The 19,596-nt window shown below is 40.5% G+C and overlaps 1 protein-coding gene across 1 annotated transcript in view; it reads left to right on the forward strand.

Moving 5' to 3' along the window:
• The first annotated feature begins 2,407 nt into the window (after positions 1-2,407).
• Positions 2,408-19,596, forward strand: part of LOC127378610 (zinc finger protein GLI2-like) — a 68,317-nt gene continuing 51,128 nt past the window's right edge. The window contains exons 1-2 of the mRNA XM_051427653.1: positions 2,408-2,745; positions 12,259-12,370. Coding sequence (XP_051283613.1) covers positions 12,271-12,370 — 100 coding nt within the window. The 5' untranslated portion in view covers positions 2,408-2,745; positions 12,259-12,270. The remainder of the gene's footprint in view (positions 2,746-12,258; positions 12,371-19,596) is intronic.

Here is a 19,596-nt window from a genome sequence, read left to right on the forward strand (position 1 = left end):
GTATTATAATTTTTATTTGTATTATTATTATTATTAGTAGTAGTAGTAGTAGTAATAGTAGTAGTATCTGTATTATTATTTAGTTGTTTTTATTGTTATTTTTTCTTTATATGATTTATTATTATCATTATTATTATTATCTATATTATTATTTGTATAATAATATGTATTTCTTATTTTATTCTACTATTATAATTATTATTATTATCATCTGTATTATAATTGTATTTGTATTATTATTATTATTATTATTATTATTATTGTTAATGCAGGACTCCTGTAGTACACTCAAACTGCCACTAGATGTCAGTGTCTCATTTGAAATAAACGTCTCTCAAAGTCACAAAGGAGATTTTAACTGATTGATTATTGCAGAATTAAATTAAATTATCTTTAGAGTTTTTTATGATATTTGATCTCTATCTCATAAAATTAAATATTATTCCTAAACATACTGAATCAATGATAATGTGCTGTAGATTTAATTCCTCAGAGGTATTTTATATCACCTCACCGTTAATTGATTAACATGAGTAATTATTAAATATTGCAGTCTGGAAAATTAGGAATAGTTAAAATTCATTTTATTCGCTGTCTCACATTATTATTTTATTTATTTTCAACCTTTATTTAAACCGGAAAACAGAACAGTTAAAGTAAAAGTAGAGAAAAGCTTGAAGGTTCAGTTTGGTGTCAAATATAACACTTTAATTTAGATTCATTTATTACAATTATGTGTTCAAAAATAAAGTTAATGATCTGTTATGGTCACAGTCAATATAAATATTGATTTCTAATTCCAACTTTAGATATTTCCACTCAATGTTTCATTAATGTGCCACAACAATAAGTTCAAATATCTTCATTCGGGGGCTTTTTGAAGCTAATATTGATAAATGTGAATGTTTGTGATTAAATCTGAATATATTTCTGCCGTCCTCTGATTAATATTTATAGATATTTATATATATTTATATTAATAGAGATCTGCTTCTGGATAAAAGTGTTAAAGATGAAAAAACCATAAAGGAAAAAAGAAGACACCAATAATATATTAACAAATAAAATACATCAGTTGATGTATTTTTGAGACTTTAAAATTGATTAAACTTAACCTGCCTCCGTCACAGCCAACGCACTCAATCTATCAATCAATTATCTGTTATTGATCACATATCATTAGGACGTAATAAAATGACCCACTAGATGTCGCTCACAGGAAGTTTAATTGCTTTATTAAAAGGTTCAGAGGTCACAGTTATGGAACAAAATGTTTAATACAAGTTTAGTACTAATTTTCTAAAATCGCGTTATTGAACTTAAACTTGTCCCTTTATGGTAAAACACAGATAATTTATTGTTAATGCGACGCGTTTGAGATCTCAGACTGATGATAAAAATATAATCCGGCCGCAAGAATTCTTTTAAAATTATTCATTTTTCTAGTTGTTTCATATCAATTTAAACTTTAAATGTCCTTTAAAGCATTTTTATACAATAAAAATACAAACAATCCTGTTTTAAAACTGGATTTAATTCGGTGCAAATTAAAGGTCAGAGGTGAGAAAGCAGGTTGCATTTATTGTTGGTGAACAATAAAGTTTTCAGCCAAAAGTGCGAAAACATCCGCCACCTGCTGGCCGTGCACGCACACCACAGCGTTTTCAACCGTTTATACGTTTTCATAACGAGTTTGTACGAACCATCGACATAAATAACGATTGACGACATCACAGCGCCCCAAAAAGTGAAACCTCTCTGTCGCCCCCTCGTGGCTGCCTGCAGCATGAAGCTCGCCGCCTCCACGTTAGACGGGACAAACTTAAAAATTGAATCACACGTAAAAAGATTTCAGGTTCCGATCACATCGATGTTTGTTCAGTTTTGATCCTCAGTTTGATTTTAAATCGTTATTATGAAGATATAAAAAGAGTTTCACGGCCATCTTTAATATGTGGATGGTTTGAAGGAGGGACTTTCTTTTTAAATGTAAAAGGTTGAATTTGTCCTTTAATGATAAAGTCAGTGATGCTCAGATAAATTGTTTTAAAATAAAATAAAACTTTTCATTCACTGTTGCTAATATATTTGCTGTTATTCTATTTTATATTTGTTTAATTAGCTTCCTGGGGTCCATATTTTAATAAAAAAGAGGATTCTTTTTCATATTTTTACCCTAACTGTGGATTTTTAAAGGAAAAAGAAAGAAAGAAAGAAAGAAAAAATAGAAAGTTTTCCATTTCTCTTTGCTTAGTTGAAGGGTTAACAGTTGTAATCGTTTCATAATGAACACAGCAGCGGTGAAGAAGGAGAGAGAGAGAGGGAGAGAGAGAGAGAGGAGGGAGAGGAGTTGAGCTGAGGGAGGGGAGGAGAGGGGAGGGCGGTGATCCCGGCAGCATCCCGACCAAACATCCGACAGAAAGTTGCGTTAGTTCAGTCCCGAGAGCCGCTCCTGTGCGTAAAGTTCGCTCCGGCTGGATGGATGTGCGCAGCGCAGGAGGAGTGAACTTTTCCCGGCTGAGGGCGCACACTCACTTTCTTCTGAGGACTTTATTTTTTTAGAAAACACACACAGCTCCGCGTCCTCCTCCTGTAGATGGGATTTCATGTGTTTGGTTGTTTTTTTTTTTTGCTTTACGGGGGATTTCTTTCATGGCTTCTTTTCCTTCCTCGCTGAGAGAAAAAGTTTGACTTGAACGAGGAGGAAGAGGAGGAGGAGGAGGAGAGCTGTCCGGGGACACTTGGGTGAGTTTGGGTCTGCCATGTGCTCATGTCTTTAAGCCCATCTGTAATTTCATTTTAATATAGAAGTTATTGGACAGTATTGGCGCATTGTGTCGTTTAATACGCGCAGCAGAGACACACTGCAGCTCCTGCAGCGCACATTGAACGCAGAGATTTCTCGGATATTTCAGGTTATTTGAGGTTCACACCGACGCTGGAATTCCAGGAATTTGCAACCTGATATTTAAGATGTTCTCCAGTAAAAACAGCCTGCATAAAGATCCTCAAATGTTAAGAAAACTCCCCCCCCATAAATTCAGTTAAAGTATCTCTCTGTATTTCTGCAGAGGAAGTTGGGTTTTCCCACACAGCTTGACTTGATTTCCTCTTAAAATCACATTTAATTGATTGATCCCATGCAGTTTTTGTTGCATGTGGTATATGTTATTTTCTGAGTGTATTTAAATATTTCTGCAGACTGGGGTCCAGAAACTGTGTTGGAATTGCTTAAATTGGGAATAACTGGAAAGCTGAGACACAGAAAGTTGGGTTTTATCAATTAAATTAAACTCACAAATGCTCTTAAAATCAGATTTAATTGATGATTGAGGTGTGAGCTGTGAGATAAAACCCAACTTTCTCTACACAAAAACACAGAGATACTTTTAAAAAAGGGTTTACTGGAGAGCATTTTAAATATCAGGTTGCACATAAAGGTTCTTAAATCAGATTTAATTGATTGAGGTGCATAAACCTGCAGGAAAAAAAGGCCTCTAATATTTAGTTTGCCTCTAAATCGGTGCAGTTTTTTCACAATAAAACCAATATAAGACCTCCTGGCTGGCTTGCCCTCGCCTCGGAGTAGATTTTTTTAAACGCTGAATGGCCGGTTGCATTCATTTGCATCAGAAAAAAAGTTTTAGTGCATTTGCTATTGTGCAGAATGAAGAGTTCCAGCAGTCAGGGAGCAGGAGGGGAGGAGAGGAGGGGGTGAAAAGATGTGAAGGAATAATGGGGCCCTTCACATTATTCAGGATGACATGAGGAGGAGGAGGGGGGGGGGCTTCCCAAAACCTGTGATGGGGATGTCACTTTCATCCTTCCCCTCGCTGTCATTTTCACACATTTCCAACCCCCGCGTCCTGATCGCAGCTCTGATTCTCAAACCCGTGGAGAGTTTATTGGCTGAAGAACGCAGGGAAATGATGCTTTCAGTGCAAACAAATGTTTAAAAAGGGAAAGAAGCTGAGGGGTGAGATAAATGTGCATTGGGAGGGAGTAAAAAAAACGCCCCGCTGTGAGGACTCAAAAGTCTCTTATCCCACAAAACAACAAGTCCGCACCAATTACGCCATGTGGCCCTGGGGCAGTTGTTCCTTGTGGGTTTTGTGGAGAAAAGGAGCATCAGTGGCTTTCTACGGGAGCGGGGAGTAAATCCACAAAACCCGACAGCGAGGAAAAAAGCTCCCAGCGTCTTTTAAAATCTGCCTCCAAACACGCCTGAACACACAAATCCAGTCTTTAATATTTATATATAACAAAAATAAGCTTCAGGTTCAAATTCAGGATCGATCACTAACTTCAACTCTCTTTTAAACTTTTGATTATTGATTTTATGGTCTAATAATCCAAAATCTAAATGTGTATATATATATATTAGTAGACTGTATATAATAGGTAAAGAAGACTAATAAAATATTCGTTTTAAAAGGTGAAACAAGTCGACTTTTAGGCATTTTCCCATTAAAATGCCAGTAAATCAATCATTAATTGATTGATCGACTATTTTTTTCAGCTGCAGACGCATCAAGAAGTGGCAAAACTTTTTTCTTCACATAAAAATGTTTAAGAAAATCAGAAAATACAAATTTTTAAAAAGTGAAACGAAAAGATTTTTCATCAAGAATCTTTTTTTAAGTTTCAAAATTGAGTTTGTGCTACTTAAAAGTTTCGATGTAATCAGTTTAAACATTTTCTTTTGAATTAAAATAACTTATTGCACTACAGTGTGTAATCAGATTCTTTAAAGTTCATAATTTGTCCCATAAATCTGCACTTAAATCTCAATTTCATGGTCCATTTTTGCAAATCAAAAACAACTCCAGTATTTTTTTAAACAGGTTTCTGAGTCTGAGATTATTATAGAAAGATACTACAAATAATAATAAGATGTTTTCAGTCAAAACAACTGTTAATGTTGTTAAAATGTTAAAAGTTTCTTCTACGATATAAATGTTTGGTCCTTGTGCAGCCCGAGTTCAAACGCGCTCTCTCTTTGGGTTCAGTCTTTAGTCTGAAGTTTGCCAGATTTAGCCACACAGGCTAATGTTCCTGATCAGGTTGATGTTATATCAGTGCATATTAATGTCTCCTATATGTTGTTGTTCTGTGGAGTTGAGAGATGTGATGTTTCCTGATAGTATCAGTGGGTGAAGTGTTTCAGGTTTGTGCTGCTCGACAGCAGAAGGCCCAAAGGTTTACAGTCACCTCTGGTCGATGAGCTTTGATGTAAGGGGGGAAATATTTTATACACAAGTAAAATATCTGCACATTTGATTGTGTTTTTGCAGTTTGAACATAAACAATCCCAGAAAATGTGGGAAACGAATCAACCAAATTTAAAGAATGAAACCAGAGAGTCTGTGTAGGTGTCTGGATTTCAGGCTCCCTCTGGTGTGTTCGGATCCCAGCCGTTATGGTTTTAGTGGATTACACTGTTTGCTTTCCTCGCCGCCCCCCAACCACGCTAATCGCCGGCTCCAGAAGGTAAAACAGGGTCGACCTAAAGACACTACACATGTTTATTTGCGAGAAACTAAAGAAAACTTCCTCCGAAGGGGGAGAGCAGCAGTGATTACACATGATGAAAACCGAGCTGTGTTTAATGTAATCACACACACACGTGGACCATCAGAAATCAAAGGTCCAGGGCCCCACTGGGGGCCCGCCAGGGGCCTGTAGTTCCTCCTCTCTGCTGTGTACTCCGCAGCTCGGCTTTGATGCGTCTGTTAATTAACTCCTGAAGGGACGGCGGGAACGCCACGATCGGGCCTGACAGCAGCCGAGTGGAGTCCGCGTGTGCGTGAGAGAATTTGAAGGGCGGATGTGAAGGATGCCCCTCGCTGTGAGGAGAGACGCCCGCCGTGACATTCTGACACGTCGACAGATAACGAATGATCTCAGCAGAGGGACAGATCGTCTCTCCCAGTCAGCAGATGTGATATCGTCTCAAAAACCACAGCAAACAACAACCGACGACGTTTTTGCTGCTTTTTTCCTTCCAGTGAAAATGTTTGACCATGTGGTGTCCCGGCGGGGCCATGTGGTATTCTTTAGCAATCAATCCCCCCTCCGTCGCGTCTTTCCGCAATCAGACCTCGAGGTCAGGAGGAATATCTGTCCGGCCCCTCCGGAGGCTTTTATTTTCCCTTCCTCCAGGAAGAGAGGGTCCGGGGACGGCCCCTGGAGTTGTGTGACACACTGTTAGTGACGGGGGCCTCAGCAGGTTTTCTCCCACTGTGTCACCGGCTATTAGCTTTCAGGTGAGAGGAAACCTGCTGCTTGTTTGACAGCCGTAAACCTCAAAACATGCAGAAATAGTACAAAGTAAAACTAAAGAAGAAAAAACTTGGACAATCAATTCATGCCGACTGACACCCCAAGACGGCGGGGTCCGCCACCACAACTGTGAACGACATCGCTTGTGCTTTACTTGTGTATTTATTTATCTGACTAACTTTTACTCCCAACATTGTTACATAAATATCTGCACTTTCTACCCCTGACATTTTCAAACAGGCTCGTTTCTTTACACATTGTTCACATTAATGTGTCCACACCCTGTGGGTATGTCCAGAGTTTACAGGTTGCAAACTGCTGCAGGAAGTTTCTTTTAGGGCCTAAAGTCATCACCTTGAATCTCTAAACACTCATCATACATTCATAAAAGCCTCGTCTGAATAAGTCAGTACAGTATTTGTGTGTTGTGCGACTTCTGGTGGTGGTGTAAATCTCTGAGGATTATAACCCTCAGTTTACAACACTGCCATCTAGTGGTCGGAGGTCTAAGCATAAAAATGTCACTAAATAAAACTTCCGCTGACTTTCATCATGTCAGGAAAACAACCAAAACAACTTCAGCTCAGCTCGTATAGTGTGCGTATGTTTTCAGCTGCTACGTTACAAACACAAATCAATGAGTCGTGAACGTGATTTGTTGCGTTCATCTTCTGCAAGGTTTTTACGGGCAGTCGACTGTTTGGCAACCAGCAATACTAAATATAAAATGTGAACTTTATGAACTTAATAATGACAATAATAATAGGCTACAAGCTATGTTAGTAGTTCTAACACCAAATATGTTTTAGAGCTGGGTACTGTGTTTGTATAAAGTGTTGAATTTATCTTACTTTTACACTTTTCATTGAACTTATTATCGTGTCATTATTTTAGGAATTATGCATGAACAAAACACTCGTATAAACCCTCCCTGCAGTACTCCAAAGCAGCCACTTGGGATACAAAGAGTTCACTTTGGCTACGACAGAACGAGTGTCTCGTTTGTAAACCTTTTATACTAAATAGTTTAATTAAAGCAAGTTAATTTCTAGAAATGAGATCTGTTGCTGTCTGAATAAACAGTCAAAGACTTACTGTAGGTTTTGATGGATAAAACGGGGGCAGCGAGGAGGAAGTCAGCGGTCCAAACTGCGGCTGTAAAACAGCGAGCAGCCGCTGCTGTGGTGGGACCATTTGGCCCGGGGTCAGGGATCAAAGTGGTCGGTCAGCCTCGGCGGTCGGGGAGTCGACAGGCAGAGCTGTGGAGACACACATATGGCGGCATTTCAGTCATAAACATGTGATCTGTTAAAGTTTTAACACATAAAAGGGCATTTTGTGTCTTTTTCTGCAGTTGAAGCTCAAAGTGAAACAGTGAACAAGTCTTAGTTTTCAATTTATGTCAGAAGAAATGTTCAAAATCCTTGTTTTATATGGTACAAAATACAAATTAATCAGAACAAAATAAAGCAGAAATCTTCATATTTGAGAAGCTGGCACCAGTGGACGTTTGGTACCGAAGCTTCGGGTCTTAAAGGCCTTAAAAGTACACAGAATTTAATTCATTTCTGGGGGTAACAGAACAATGAGAAGACACTGAATTTGTCCAAAAATAAGCTTATTAAGTTCTAAAAATAATCAAAATTACTTAATACAGACAGATAATTGCATGAAAAGTTCATAAAAACATCAGGAAAACTCATTTCTGAACAATATAATCTGCTTAAAAATCATCAAAATCCCTCATTTTGCATAAACTTCCAGCAGTTGGTGATAGAAAAAGGGCTCCATTAAGGAAAAAGTCTGCACACCTTAAAGCACCGCTACTGCAAAAACAAACAAACAAGAGAAAAAGGGATCCGCCACAGGTGGGAGGCGTTTATTCAAGCAGTCGTGGGGCCGAATCCTCCTTCTGAACTCACATCTGTTTGCTGTCGGCGAGGGCGGGAAGAAGATCAGGGAACAGGATATTGAACAATGCTGACGCAGGCCTTCACAGACCCATCAGTGTTTATTATCAGGTAAAATAATGAAATAAACAACAAACAAAGAAGAGGCTTTATCATACTTGGCCGCACTGGGAATTCTCCTTCTCCCTTGTGTTCTGTTTTTAGCTCTCAGATGGAGGATTTTGGGTCTCATTGCTTCTCTTGGAAGTTAAGAGATTTTTGGGCAGTCGGTATAAATTCAAATGTCACTGTTAGCCTCTATTTGTGCATTCGCCGCTCGCACAATAAACAACCCCCCCACTGCCGCCCCGCCGCCCCTTCGCTCTGAGCTGTATTCTATTTAAGACTCGCCACCGACCTGGGCTTCTTTTACGGGATAGCTATTATTCAAAAGGAGAATAGGTGTAGGGCCCGACCATAAATTCCAGCAAGTGGCCCTTCGGAAAAAGGGGTACCGCGCCGAGGAATTGACTGTGATTTTACTCTGCTACGCTCTGACCTTTTGAGTCGAGACAGAGTCATTTGTTTGGTTGACAAGAGCTGCTCTAATAATTCAGGCGGACGGCGGCCGCTGGTGACGCTCAGCGATGAGCCTGAACTGTACTCGTGTAGGCCGGTCTACGCCTAGGAAGGCAGAGGCATTTGTTTCCACCGCCCCCCCCGGCCCCGACACAGGAAGTGCAGTCTCGCAATCTAAATCACGTGTGTCAGCGAGTGTTTGTGGGCCCTTTACGTGAGTTTGCACTGTGTCAGACGGGTTGTTTTTTTATGTTTTTGGGGTGAATAAAAAGAGAGAAATGCTCAAAAATGTGCCGTTTTGATGACGGTTTGTCGAGCCAGCAGAGGTCACGTAAAGCATAAACGTGAACAGTTCACTATTTCTTCTGCAGTAACAGAATCTGGATTCATATTTAATCAAGTTTGGTGCGTTTCTGTGTGTTTTTCTTATTTTTATTTGTACAGTTGAAACAAAAGTTTTAGTGTCTCTTTAAGTAAAAGCTTCTTGATCTTTTTTAACTTAAATTTTTCAGTTTCAACAAGTGTAGAGATGTATTGTGTATTCTCATTGGACCAAGTCGCCTTCTTTTTTAATTAATTATACAAAGTAAAGAAATAAAATACAAATAATTATATATTTAGCAACTATTTCTGGAATCGTTTTGCAGATTTTGATGCTCTGAAGCTTCCTGTTTATTTTACCGATGGCTGATCATTTCTTATATTCGTACTGTACAGCATGTAAAATATTACTTTTTTGGCAAACTCTTCATACAAAACAGCATTTATTTGTAACTTTCTACAACCTAAAACGGTGAAAGACCATTCAGGAGGCGATAAACCCCAAACCTTCGCAGAAATAAACAAATATTCAGTAAGTAATGAAAAGTAAAATCAGGTGAGTGTTCCTCTCTGAAAGCAGAGACTTAAGGGAACAATGAGCTCTGAAGTTGTTGTTCCCTTAAATAACTTTATTGTAAAGCTCTCTTTGTTGGTTATCATACTCAAATGAATCATTGTTAGTCCTTTCACAGGAGTCAACAGTGGGAGGTGACAGTTAATCACACCACTAACTGAGCTGTTGACATGCTAACGCAGTTGTTAACTGCTCCTACAAGTACTCTCTCCCGTCCGCGGCCTCCTCCTCTTTATTTGTGTATTAAAATGAGGGATTTGTTAGCCTTTAATCTAATGTTACACAAGTTCCTAGCCAATACTAAACTATGAAGTTGCTAGTTTGTACTCTAAATAAACTGTAAAGCACAAAAAACTCACCACTTTCAACAAGATAGCATTAGCTCTAGCCTCAGTCTGTTAGCTGTTATCCAGTTTTATGATATATATTATAAAACCTAAGCAGCCGTTTGGGCTTTTGAAACATTAGTTAAGAAGCTACGTTGCTAATTCCTTCTTCAACTAGTAGTATTTATGCTATTAAAAACAGAAAACACACTTGTAAAAGACAGAATACAAACAAATGAACATAGTCAGGGGTCTATCTATATATATATAGATATAGATAGATATATATATATATATAGATAGATATCAGAAGATGATGTATTTGAAGTCTTCTCTGTGGCTGCAGTGACACCAATCACCAAGCTGCTAAATGTGTGAACAGCAAATGTTTAGCCCGAGTAATAATGATTTGCGAGGACAGATCAGAGGACTGCAAAGCGTGAAAGACGGCCATTATGTGCCTCATATATCACCTCAACTAAAGCAGGTTTTGTGTGTGTGTGTGTGTGTGGGGGGGGGGACACTTCCCATGAGGCTTCACTCCCAGCCTCTCACACCTGTTACACTGATTCATCCGCAGCAATAAAGGCCAGACAGAACTGTCAGTCAGGAGCTTAAAGACGCAGTAAACTGGAGTTTGGTCATTTACAAACTCAATGAACTGACGCTTCATCAAAGTGTGTGTCGCTTTGTTGTTACAGGGAGGGGGGGGTGTCCCGTAACCAGAACGTCACAGGTCTGGTTCCTGAAACTGCAGATGACTACTACTTTACGTAAAAGCAACCTTTTTATGTTACTTTTTACAACATTTATTTGATAACTTTAGTTAACTGTCACTCCAGTTAACGGTACTCAATATAGGAATTGATACCTGGAAGGAGAAGGAACATTTTTAATCTATTTTAATTGGTTATCGGATCAAAAAACAAACAGTTTTACTTTTTTTAATGTATTAAAGAAGAGAAGCTCTATCATTGATCTCTGACTTTATCCGTTTTCTATTGGTCATTTTTTGTAATTATGAGAAAATAGTGAAAAATGCCCATCGCAGTTACTACCTACCAGTAATCCAAATTGCACGTTTTGTTCGACTTATAGTCTAAAATGTAAAGATATTATAAGATTAAGATGAATTTCAGCCTTTGAGTTGTGTGGATTTACACCGATATATAAAATGTAAATGTAAAAGCGATGAAGAGATCATAAAATAAGTGACGATTACCTCATTTATTGATCGATGAGCATCATTATTATGATTATTGCCAATATGGTGCCCAGTGGTTAACACCAGATGTGCCTCAGCTGGTTTTAGACTCAATCCAATCTCAGTTAAAGAAACTCTAAAGGTTCCTAAATGTTGAGTTTTTAAAAGGACACATCCTGATTAAAGAGCCTGCTTTGAAGATAAAGTGGTATTGTTCTAACTGTTCAAGCCACAAAGCCTGTCTGAATAGTGCCAGCACAGAGGTCAATAGTCAAATAAACTCAGCTTAGACCTCCACCCCCGTCCGTCCCCTTTAACCCTTCCAAAAACCCCCAACTGCCAGAAAGCAGATTGAGTCGTGAATCGCGGGAAGACAGAAAGCCCCCGCATGGCAAGCTGTCCCTCCACGTGTTCGCCCGGCGCTGAAAGATAATCTTGCAGGTTGAGCAAAGATAAACAAGCAGCGGAGGCAAGTGTTTGTGTGTGTGTGTGTGTGTGTGTGTGTGTGCAGGTCAGGCACCACGCAGAGACAGTTTACGCTGAGATTTCAGGCGTCACACTACTTTTTGCATCCATTTAATATGAATGAATGAACAGTGTTCAGGGTTTCTGGTGAAAGAGACAAAATATTCCTAAAAGTCCACACAAGATTCTGATCAATATCATCCATAAAGATACAGTGTATACTGATCAATAATCCATAAAGATACAGTGTATACTGATCAATAATCCATAAAGATTAAGTGTGTTCTGTTGTCAGTAATTAAAACACACACAAGCTATTAAAGTCATTTCCTATAAACAAATCAAACATAATAAAACTTTTGCTGCTTCAGGCCGATGAAAGGTGTTTGAGACTTTGCTGTGTTAGAACTCTTTTGGTATTTATCTCTCGTTCACACTGACGAGCCTTTTCATGAACGCTCTCGAGCAGGAACATCTAAGTGCTCTCAGCGTTTCTACAGAGAGTCCTGAGTGTCATCTCATCCCAAATTAACACTTCCTTCCCTCAGCGCGGCCCTCCGAGTGCACTCCACTCGTTCGGCATTAACAGCCTCCCTTTTGTGTTCTTTTGCTTTTCAGAGACGTCTGACGATGGAGACTTCCACATCGAGAGCCGCCGACAAAAAGGACAAAATGGACGGGAGCGGGTTCGCCGACCTCCCGAAGAAACCCTCGCCCTCGGAGACGAGAGGTAACTCTCTACGCCTTTTGAAAGTTTCTCCCAGGCAGCGACTGGATCTGTGTCCGGTCTGTCCGTCGGGCCTCAGAATGAGCCGAGGTCTCGCAAGGTGCTCAGCAGGGAGGGGGGGCGATGAAATATACATTTCAAAGATAAAGTGGCATCTTGGGAGCCGACACTCGTGGCTCTCCTCAGGCCTGATAAGGTACCAGCAGCAGTCAGAGGTGACTTACAGTAGATGTCTGATAGGAATCCTAAACAGACTCGGGCCTTTAAAGAGCATCGTTAATGCGGATCGCCCCCCTGTATCTGTGCAGTCAAGGAGTGTGGCACCATTTGAGCAGCATAAACACTGATGAATAGATAACATGACAAGAGAAGGAGAAGGTGGGGGGGTTCGGGGCAGGTGAGAATGAGTGTTTGTGTTGTTGAACTAAATCAAGAGTAGCACCGATCCGGCTCTCGCAGGGGAGGGACAGACAGAAAGAGAGAATACATGTTTTAAAGATGTCAGCGAACGTGTGATGAAAGCCCGGCATAATGAGGCTGAAAGACCTTGTTCTTACCTCCAGAGTATAAAGGCAAAAAAAAAAAAAAAAATGGTAGAGCCGAGGACGACATGGAGCTTCAGAGATTGACAAAGATGCAGAGTGATGGGCCGCCTTTGAAATGGAAATTAAACGCGTGATTTAGTGACATTTTTACTCTTTAATGAAGGACTTGGTGGCCTGCCATTATAAAGAAACACTCATTAATTGATAGAGAAGGAACAAAGCTGGAAAGAAAGTTGGCATCTCACCGAAAAAAACAACTCAGATTTAAAAGAGAATTCTGATTTATTAATCAATCAATTTATTTGGTCTGTAGATTTTTTTTCTTTCTAACATTGTAGATTTGGGAACACGTCAGCAATCAACTCGGTAGCCTGAGTAGAGCTTCGATCGGGGCCCGAACCCAAAGTCGAATTTCCACAAAAAATTAAAACAAGCAGCATATTTTCGGGCATCTGCGAAGCATCGGAAATGCTTCTGATCTGGGGGCATTTGTCTCGAGATCTTGAGATCTCAGAATTTAAATGTTTTGGATGACTAAAATCATTTAGCGTGAACTCCATAAACACAATCTTTCTCTCACTTTAAGCGAGCGTTTCAGTTCCCTAACTGTACTTTAACCAGAGTTTATCTGCCTTCTTCTATTGGGAACAGTAACAAAAAGAAGAATGACGTGGTGAAGCTTAAGTCAACAGTAAAAACACTGAATAAAGCAGTTCCACTTTAAACAGCAGAGATCAATACGATTAACACCAAATAGTGTTTCTAGGAGATGTTTTGAAAGTATTAGACGTAGATTTAGGTTTACAACATACAGATATCGACATTAAATCTTCCAGTATCCTAGAAACTGACCTCGCCTCACACACTGTGAGCAAAACTACAAAACAAGACCTTTAAGTTTCAGGTTTGTGAAATATGTAGACGTCTCTGGAGGGGTCCGACTCAGAAAGCTTGATGTCGCAGGCGTTTCTGTATGCATCACATATTTCTCCTTTATGGCACTTTACGGCAACAGATATTTCTGTGAGCAGAAGCAACCAATCCACGTGGAATATTTCCCCCGAAGCATGAAAAGAAAATCAGAACGCCAGGAGAAAGCAGCTGTATTTGGGGCCTGTCAGAGCACTGACCCACATTTAAACTCCAACCTGCTGAGGTATGTCCCACAAAGTCGAGGTGAGGACAGAAAGGGAGACATGAGAGGATGCATGTTTTAAAGATGTCAGTGGACGTGTGATGAAAGCTGCGTATAATGAGGTTAAAAGACCTTGTTCTTACCTCCAGAGTATAAAAGAGATGAATTACTGCTGGAGGGGGTTGGGAAGGCCGCTGGAGCGGTAGAGACGACACCGAGGTTGGACATGGATGCGCAGTGACGGGCCACTTTTGAAATGGAAATACAGCCGGTGGTTTAGTGATGTTTCTGCTCTCTAATGAAGAACTTGGTGGCCTGGCATGAGGAAGAAATCGAACATTAATTGTTCATAAGAGAGTATCAATGTAGGGCGGTTTTACATGTGCGCTCTATTTCTGGTCTTCTTCAATATTTGAACAAAGCTGGGACTCCTTCCCAGGGTGCCTCTGTGGTCAGAGGTTCCTTTGAGCTGATCTGGATCAGTCAGCGCCAGTAATCAATACACGCATTATTAAAGCATTAATCAAACTAATAACTAACAGCAGTCAAAAGCTAAAAGCTCCCTGCACCGAACTCCCTTTAAGAAATAACACATTTTAACAATTCCTAACGTGTTCGTAACAACACGTAACTCTAGAAACACGAGCTATAGGCCGTCATATGTCCACAGTCTAACTGTCGATACAGGATCAATATAATCAATAAAGATAAACTGTATTCTGTACAAACATTACATTCTGTCTCGTCAACGGGCTCAGCCTCCGTCGACAATCATTAAGATTTCTCACTAAAAACAGGTGCTGGTTCTTTGAATGTGACGTAACCTTCAACATTTTTCTCCATTTTTTTGGGCCCAGCAACTAATCGATTAATCAGAAAATGATCAATAGGTTAATCAACAATAAAGATGGAAGGTCGTAGCAGTCTGTAGGTGATTATGCTACCTTTGGTGTGGTCCATGCTAACTAGAGCTCCAGTATGTGTATTGATAATCGCTCGATGCTTTTCAATGTTAGTCTCATAATATATCATTTTTGTTCTTGAAAATAATCTTTTTGTTTGTGGAAATGTATTAAAATGACTCAAAATCCTGGAAAAGTTGAATTATATTTTACCCCCTCACTCGGGTGCGTATTTTAGTTTGAAACTCGACTTTTGTCAGGAGTTAAATGTGTCCAAACTCTGTCCTGAATTATGAAGAAAAACTCCTGGAAGATGATTTCTTAAAAAGAGCGGGAACCCTGGATGAGCACATCGCCTCCTGCTCCTCTGACCCGTTCTGTTGTATATTTATAACCGGCCACTTTCAACATCGGCTGCCGACTTTTTAATCTTCTCTCACCTAAAATAAAAAAAGTCCCTCCATAACTCTTCCTCCCTATCGGCCTCGTGTTGGAGCCCCTCGTATTTTTAATCTTAAATAAACAAGAATTCACAGCCGGGACGGATATCAGCTCGAGCCTCAGTGCTAAAACCCACAACCGTCTGCCACCGCGTTGAGACAGAGCAATTACTTATCGCCGTAATATGCATTATTATTCCTGTTGCCGGCTCCTGATAAGTGAATATGCAGCATGACATGGAGGCAGATGAGACAAGGTCCTTGAACCTGAGAGGAAAAAAGAGTATTCTAATATAGCGCTGCTGCTCGGGGCCCTTTTTATTGTCAGCGTATTGTTTACTGTTGGCTGCAGAATTCCTGTCACCTAAGTCATGCCCACCTCTGAGCCTCGACGCCGGCTGTATAACAGCCCGCCCTGTTTTATATTCCCGTCCCGCGTTATTTATTTAGAACAATTTCCTCTCTATCAAAGGACATGGCTAATGCCGAGTTTTAATATGTTATTTACACATAAAAACAAGCTATTTACAGCGGTGTATGTGTGCGCAGAAGGGGAGGAAAATGAATGGGCCCCGGCGCCCCTCTCCGATCTGTTATATCACAGTTTAACAATCTGGATTGCTAATAGAACCATTTATCATGGAGCGGTCATTTATTTTATGTGAAGCAGGCCCAGGTCCCGTTTCCCAGAGGCCTATGGAAATGGGGGTGCGCATATAATGAAGCTCAAGTGAGAGTTGTTTAAAAAAAAGTGGATACGAGGCGCTCCGAGTCAATTAGGATGGACCCAGGTGCTCCAGTCGCTCCTATCTGCTCCTTTTTTGATGATCCTCCCCCTCGTGTTCCTGCTCCGTCCACCCCGGGATGTGCCCCCCCCTTTATACGTGGATTTTTTTTGGAATAAAAACTCTGGCATGGTGACTTTTGGTGTCATTTATTGCCAGTTTTCTGGGCCCTTCTCCTTCCCTTGGCCGAGCCCCGGACTCTGCTGCCCGGTTTAATAGATTCAAATGAGCGCCTGTATTTCCTCTGACAGCGCGCATCTGTCTGCCTCGGCGGTGCAGATTTAACGCCGTCTCAGGGACCCGTTATGATTTCAAACCCATTCGTAATAACCGAAGGTATTTAGAGTGAAAATATTGGTGAGAAATGCGGCGAAAAATGACAAAGAATCCGGCGACCATTATTGATGAATGTGTCAATTTCTAGACTCGCAGCCTCTGAGAATTAAAGCCGGGGCATTAGGGGGAGAAATCTCTCTGTTTATATACATTTAAGCCCAGAGACGTTTCTTTAAGGGTTGGTGGAAATCTGATTTCCGTTGGATTGGTTAAATTTAGAGTTATTGCCTTTTCAAAAAACAATCCAGGAAACGCATCACAGCTGAACTTGATCCTGATTGGCTCCCTCGTACTACGTGACTCCAGTTTTGCAGAATTTGAACTACAAAATCCTCCATTTTGGATCAGTCCACACGTCTGACCTCCTCGATTCCAAAAAAGGTCCATTTAATAGCTGTTCTGGAGCTTTCACTCATATCACATGCTCTTCGTCAGCAGGTTGCCCAGTTCTCAAAGGTTCAAAGGTCATTTTTGAGAGAACAATCACATCAAATGATCCTCATCAGCACTTCCAATGAGAAGAATACGGAAGAAACAAAAGGCCAAAAATATTCTTGCGATAAAAAGTGAATCAAAGGCTTATTATTATGTTAATTACCACTTTCTATTCTGTACTGACTGCTTGCTTTGTATTGGATTTATTTATTGTAGAGACCACCACAAAGCTCAGATTATAACTCAAACTATTAAAAAGCATTAAAGCATTATTACATTTCTGACAATAGATCCTCCTCACTGTTTCACACTGCACCTTTAAGGCCGGTCCTGAACCCCCTGGGGGTCGCCGAACACACTTGCGTGATTTTGCGATGTTTCTATTAATATCTCAACGATACTACGACACAGAAATATGGTTCAGATACCGTCTGAATCTGCAGACTCTCAGCTTCAAAGTCTGTATTCTCAAGAGACCATACGTGATTCACGCAGCACACATTGGGAAAAAGAAAAAGAAGAAGACATGTAAAGTTTTCACAAGAGATTTGAAGAATTATGCAGATAGCTGAGGTCTTTCTGCACATTTTGATATAAATCATGTTATGCAAGTCCCTTTAAAATGTGAATTTAAGATGATATATAATAAAACTCCCTATGAACACCTATCATCCACTGATGAAGATCATGTGCTATGATCGAAAGCCCCAGAACAGCTCCTAAACAGGGTTTGTGGTGAGATTATTAAGTGTATTCTGACCCAGAGGGATTTAGAAAACATAAAATTATGAAAACTGCCTTTAAATCTCTCACAGATGCAGATTTTCTTTTCTCGGGGAGGAAGCTTTTGTTTCGCTCGCCGTACGCTCGTCTCTCCTCTCCGTCTGTGTCGGTAAACTAGGCCACAGGAAACTACCGGGTGCTGCTAATGATTTGATTAACTGGCTTTGGTGGCTCATGACATACATCTTGCCGAGAGTGAGTTTGTCATTCGAGAGGGAGATTGATGCGCCGCGCTCAGCGCCCCTCGACTCCCTCCCTCGGTTCCTCCCTCCATCCCTCCCAGGTCTTTCTGCTGAGTCTGGCGGGTCCGCAGGGAGGGACCCTAAGTACTTAGCACCTCCGAGGCTGCCCCCGGGGCACTCTGGGTGGGGGCAGGCAGGCCGAAACAGGCTATTTTCAGGAAAGAAGAAAAAGTGTGCTTTAAAACAGCATTTAGACCTTGACATGAAATTTATAAAAAACAATATATATGTGGGTGAGAAAATTAAAATAATTAAATTATAATACATTAAAAAAGGAATTTACAGATCAAACAAAATCTCAAAATAATAAAAAATTTAATTAAAAATTAAATTAGCTTTCAGATGTAACTTGCTATCTATAGATTATTTAGCAAGTTATTTAGTGTTTAGATTCTGTAGTAAAACGCTATTTTTATATAAGTTTTCATTGCGCGTAATAAGCACAACTAGCTTAAATATATATAAAGAAGATTTTCCCCGTGTTTACACGAGCATCGACTCACTAAAGTGGTCGTATTGTCTGCAGTGTGCAGGAAGGTTTTCAGGGTTTAGGGGTCTGTAAGCTGCAAACATCTGCCTCAGGTCTCATTGGTGACCAGGCTGCTGCCCATTAGAAACAATGGGATTAGTTTGATTGTGATGCGTCCTGAGCTCTGGATAAAAGCCCCCTCGGTTGGATGAATGGAGACGGCTGCCTGGCTGTGTAAATAGTATTTTAAGAGAGGTGTGTTAGTGATAAGGACGAGGATTTCTTTATCTGGGGGCCAGTGGACAGTGAGTAATTGATGGTGGCTGGATGCGCCGGGGCCCCCACCGCAAGCCAGCGAGCTGCACATAGAGCACTCAGGGGGTCAGGGCCCGCTGGCAGAGAAAAATGCGACCGAAGAAGGCTCAGCATCCACCTCCTACTCCAAAAGGACGGCCACTAATCTTCCTGAGAAGAAGAAGAAGAAGAAGCAGAAGAAGTAGAAGAAGAGGGGGCGGCGGTGCTTTTCTCTTTTCCTGCCTCTGTGCTGTTTAAATGAGGCCCTGCCCGGGGAGGCCTCCGAGAGGCAGGAGCAGAAAAATAGCCCCCTGACATTAGCACAGGCGGACTAACACACAGAATACTTTGTACACACTATTTTACGATCAGCTGGTGACGGCTGTGCTGCTGAACACAACTAGGTTTTATTCAGTGGAGGAGTTGGAGCGCCAGTGTTTAGATTATTAACTGTACTTGTGAGGACATTTAAAATTAATAATCAGACCAAAAACATGGCTGTGATCACTGTGATCTTCACGGCAAGAATCGATCTTTATCAATGCTTCATCACTATCACAAGAGACCACATTACACATCGCACGCAGCAGCTGCGCTCATCGTTTAGAAATCAGCAAAGACTCGGCAGACGTGGAAGAACTTCCCAAGGTTTTCCTCCAATAGCGAACCTCGGACAACTTCCTCCTTTTCCTGTACTTAGATATGCTACGTGCTAGGCTAATCTACGCCGAAAAGACAACCACATTTTTAAGGATTTTAATCCAGAAGTTATATTTTTTTTGTGGAAAAAAATCAGACACACATTATTGTTCCAACTTATATGTGTTAATAAATCTTTAAGCCTGAAACCAGTTGTTTTGTGC

The sequence above is a fragment of the Dicentrarchus labrax genome, unplaced genomic scaffold, assembly GCF_905237075.1.
Source record: "Dicentrarchus labrax unplaced genomic scaffold, dlabrax2021, whole genome shotgun sequence".
Taxonomy (NCBI): Eukaryota; Metazoa; Chordata; class Actinopteri; family Moronidae; genus Dicentrarchus; species Dicentrarchus labrax.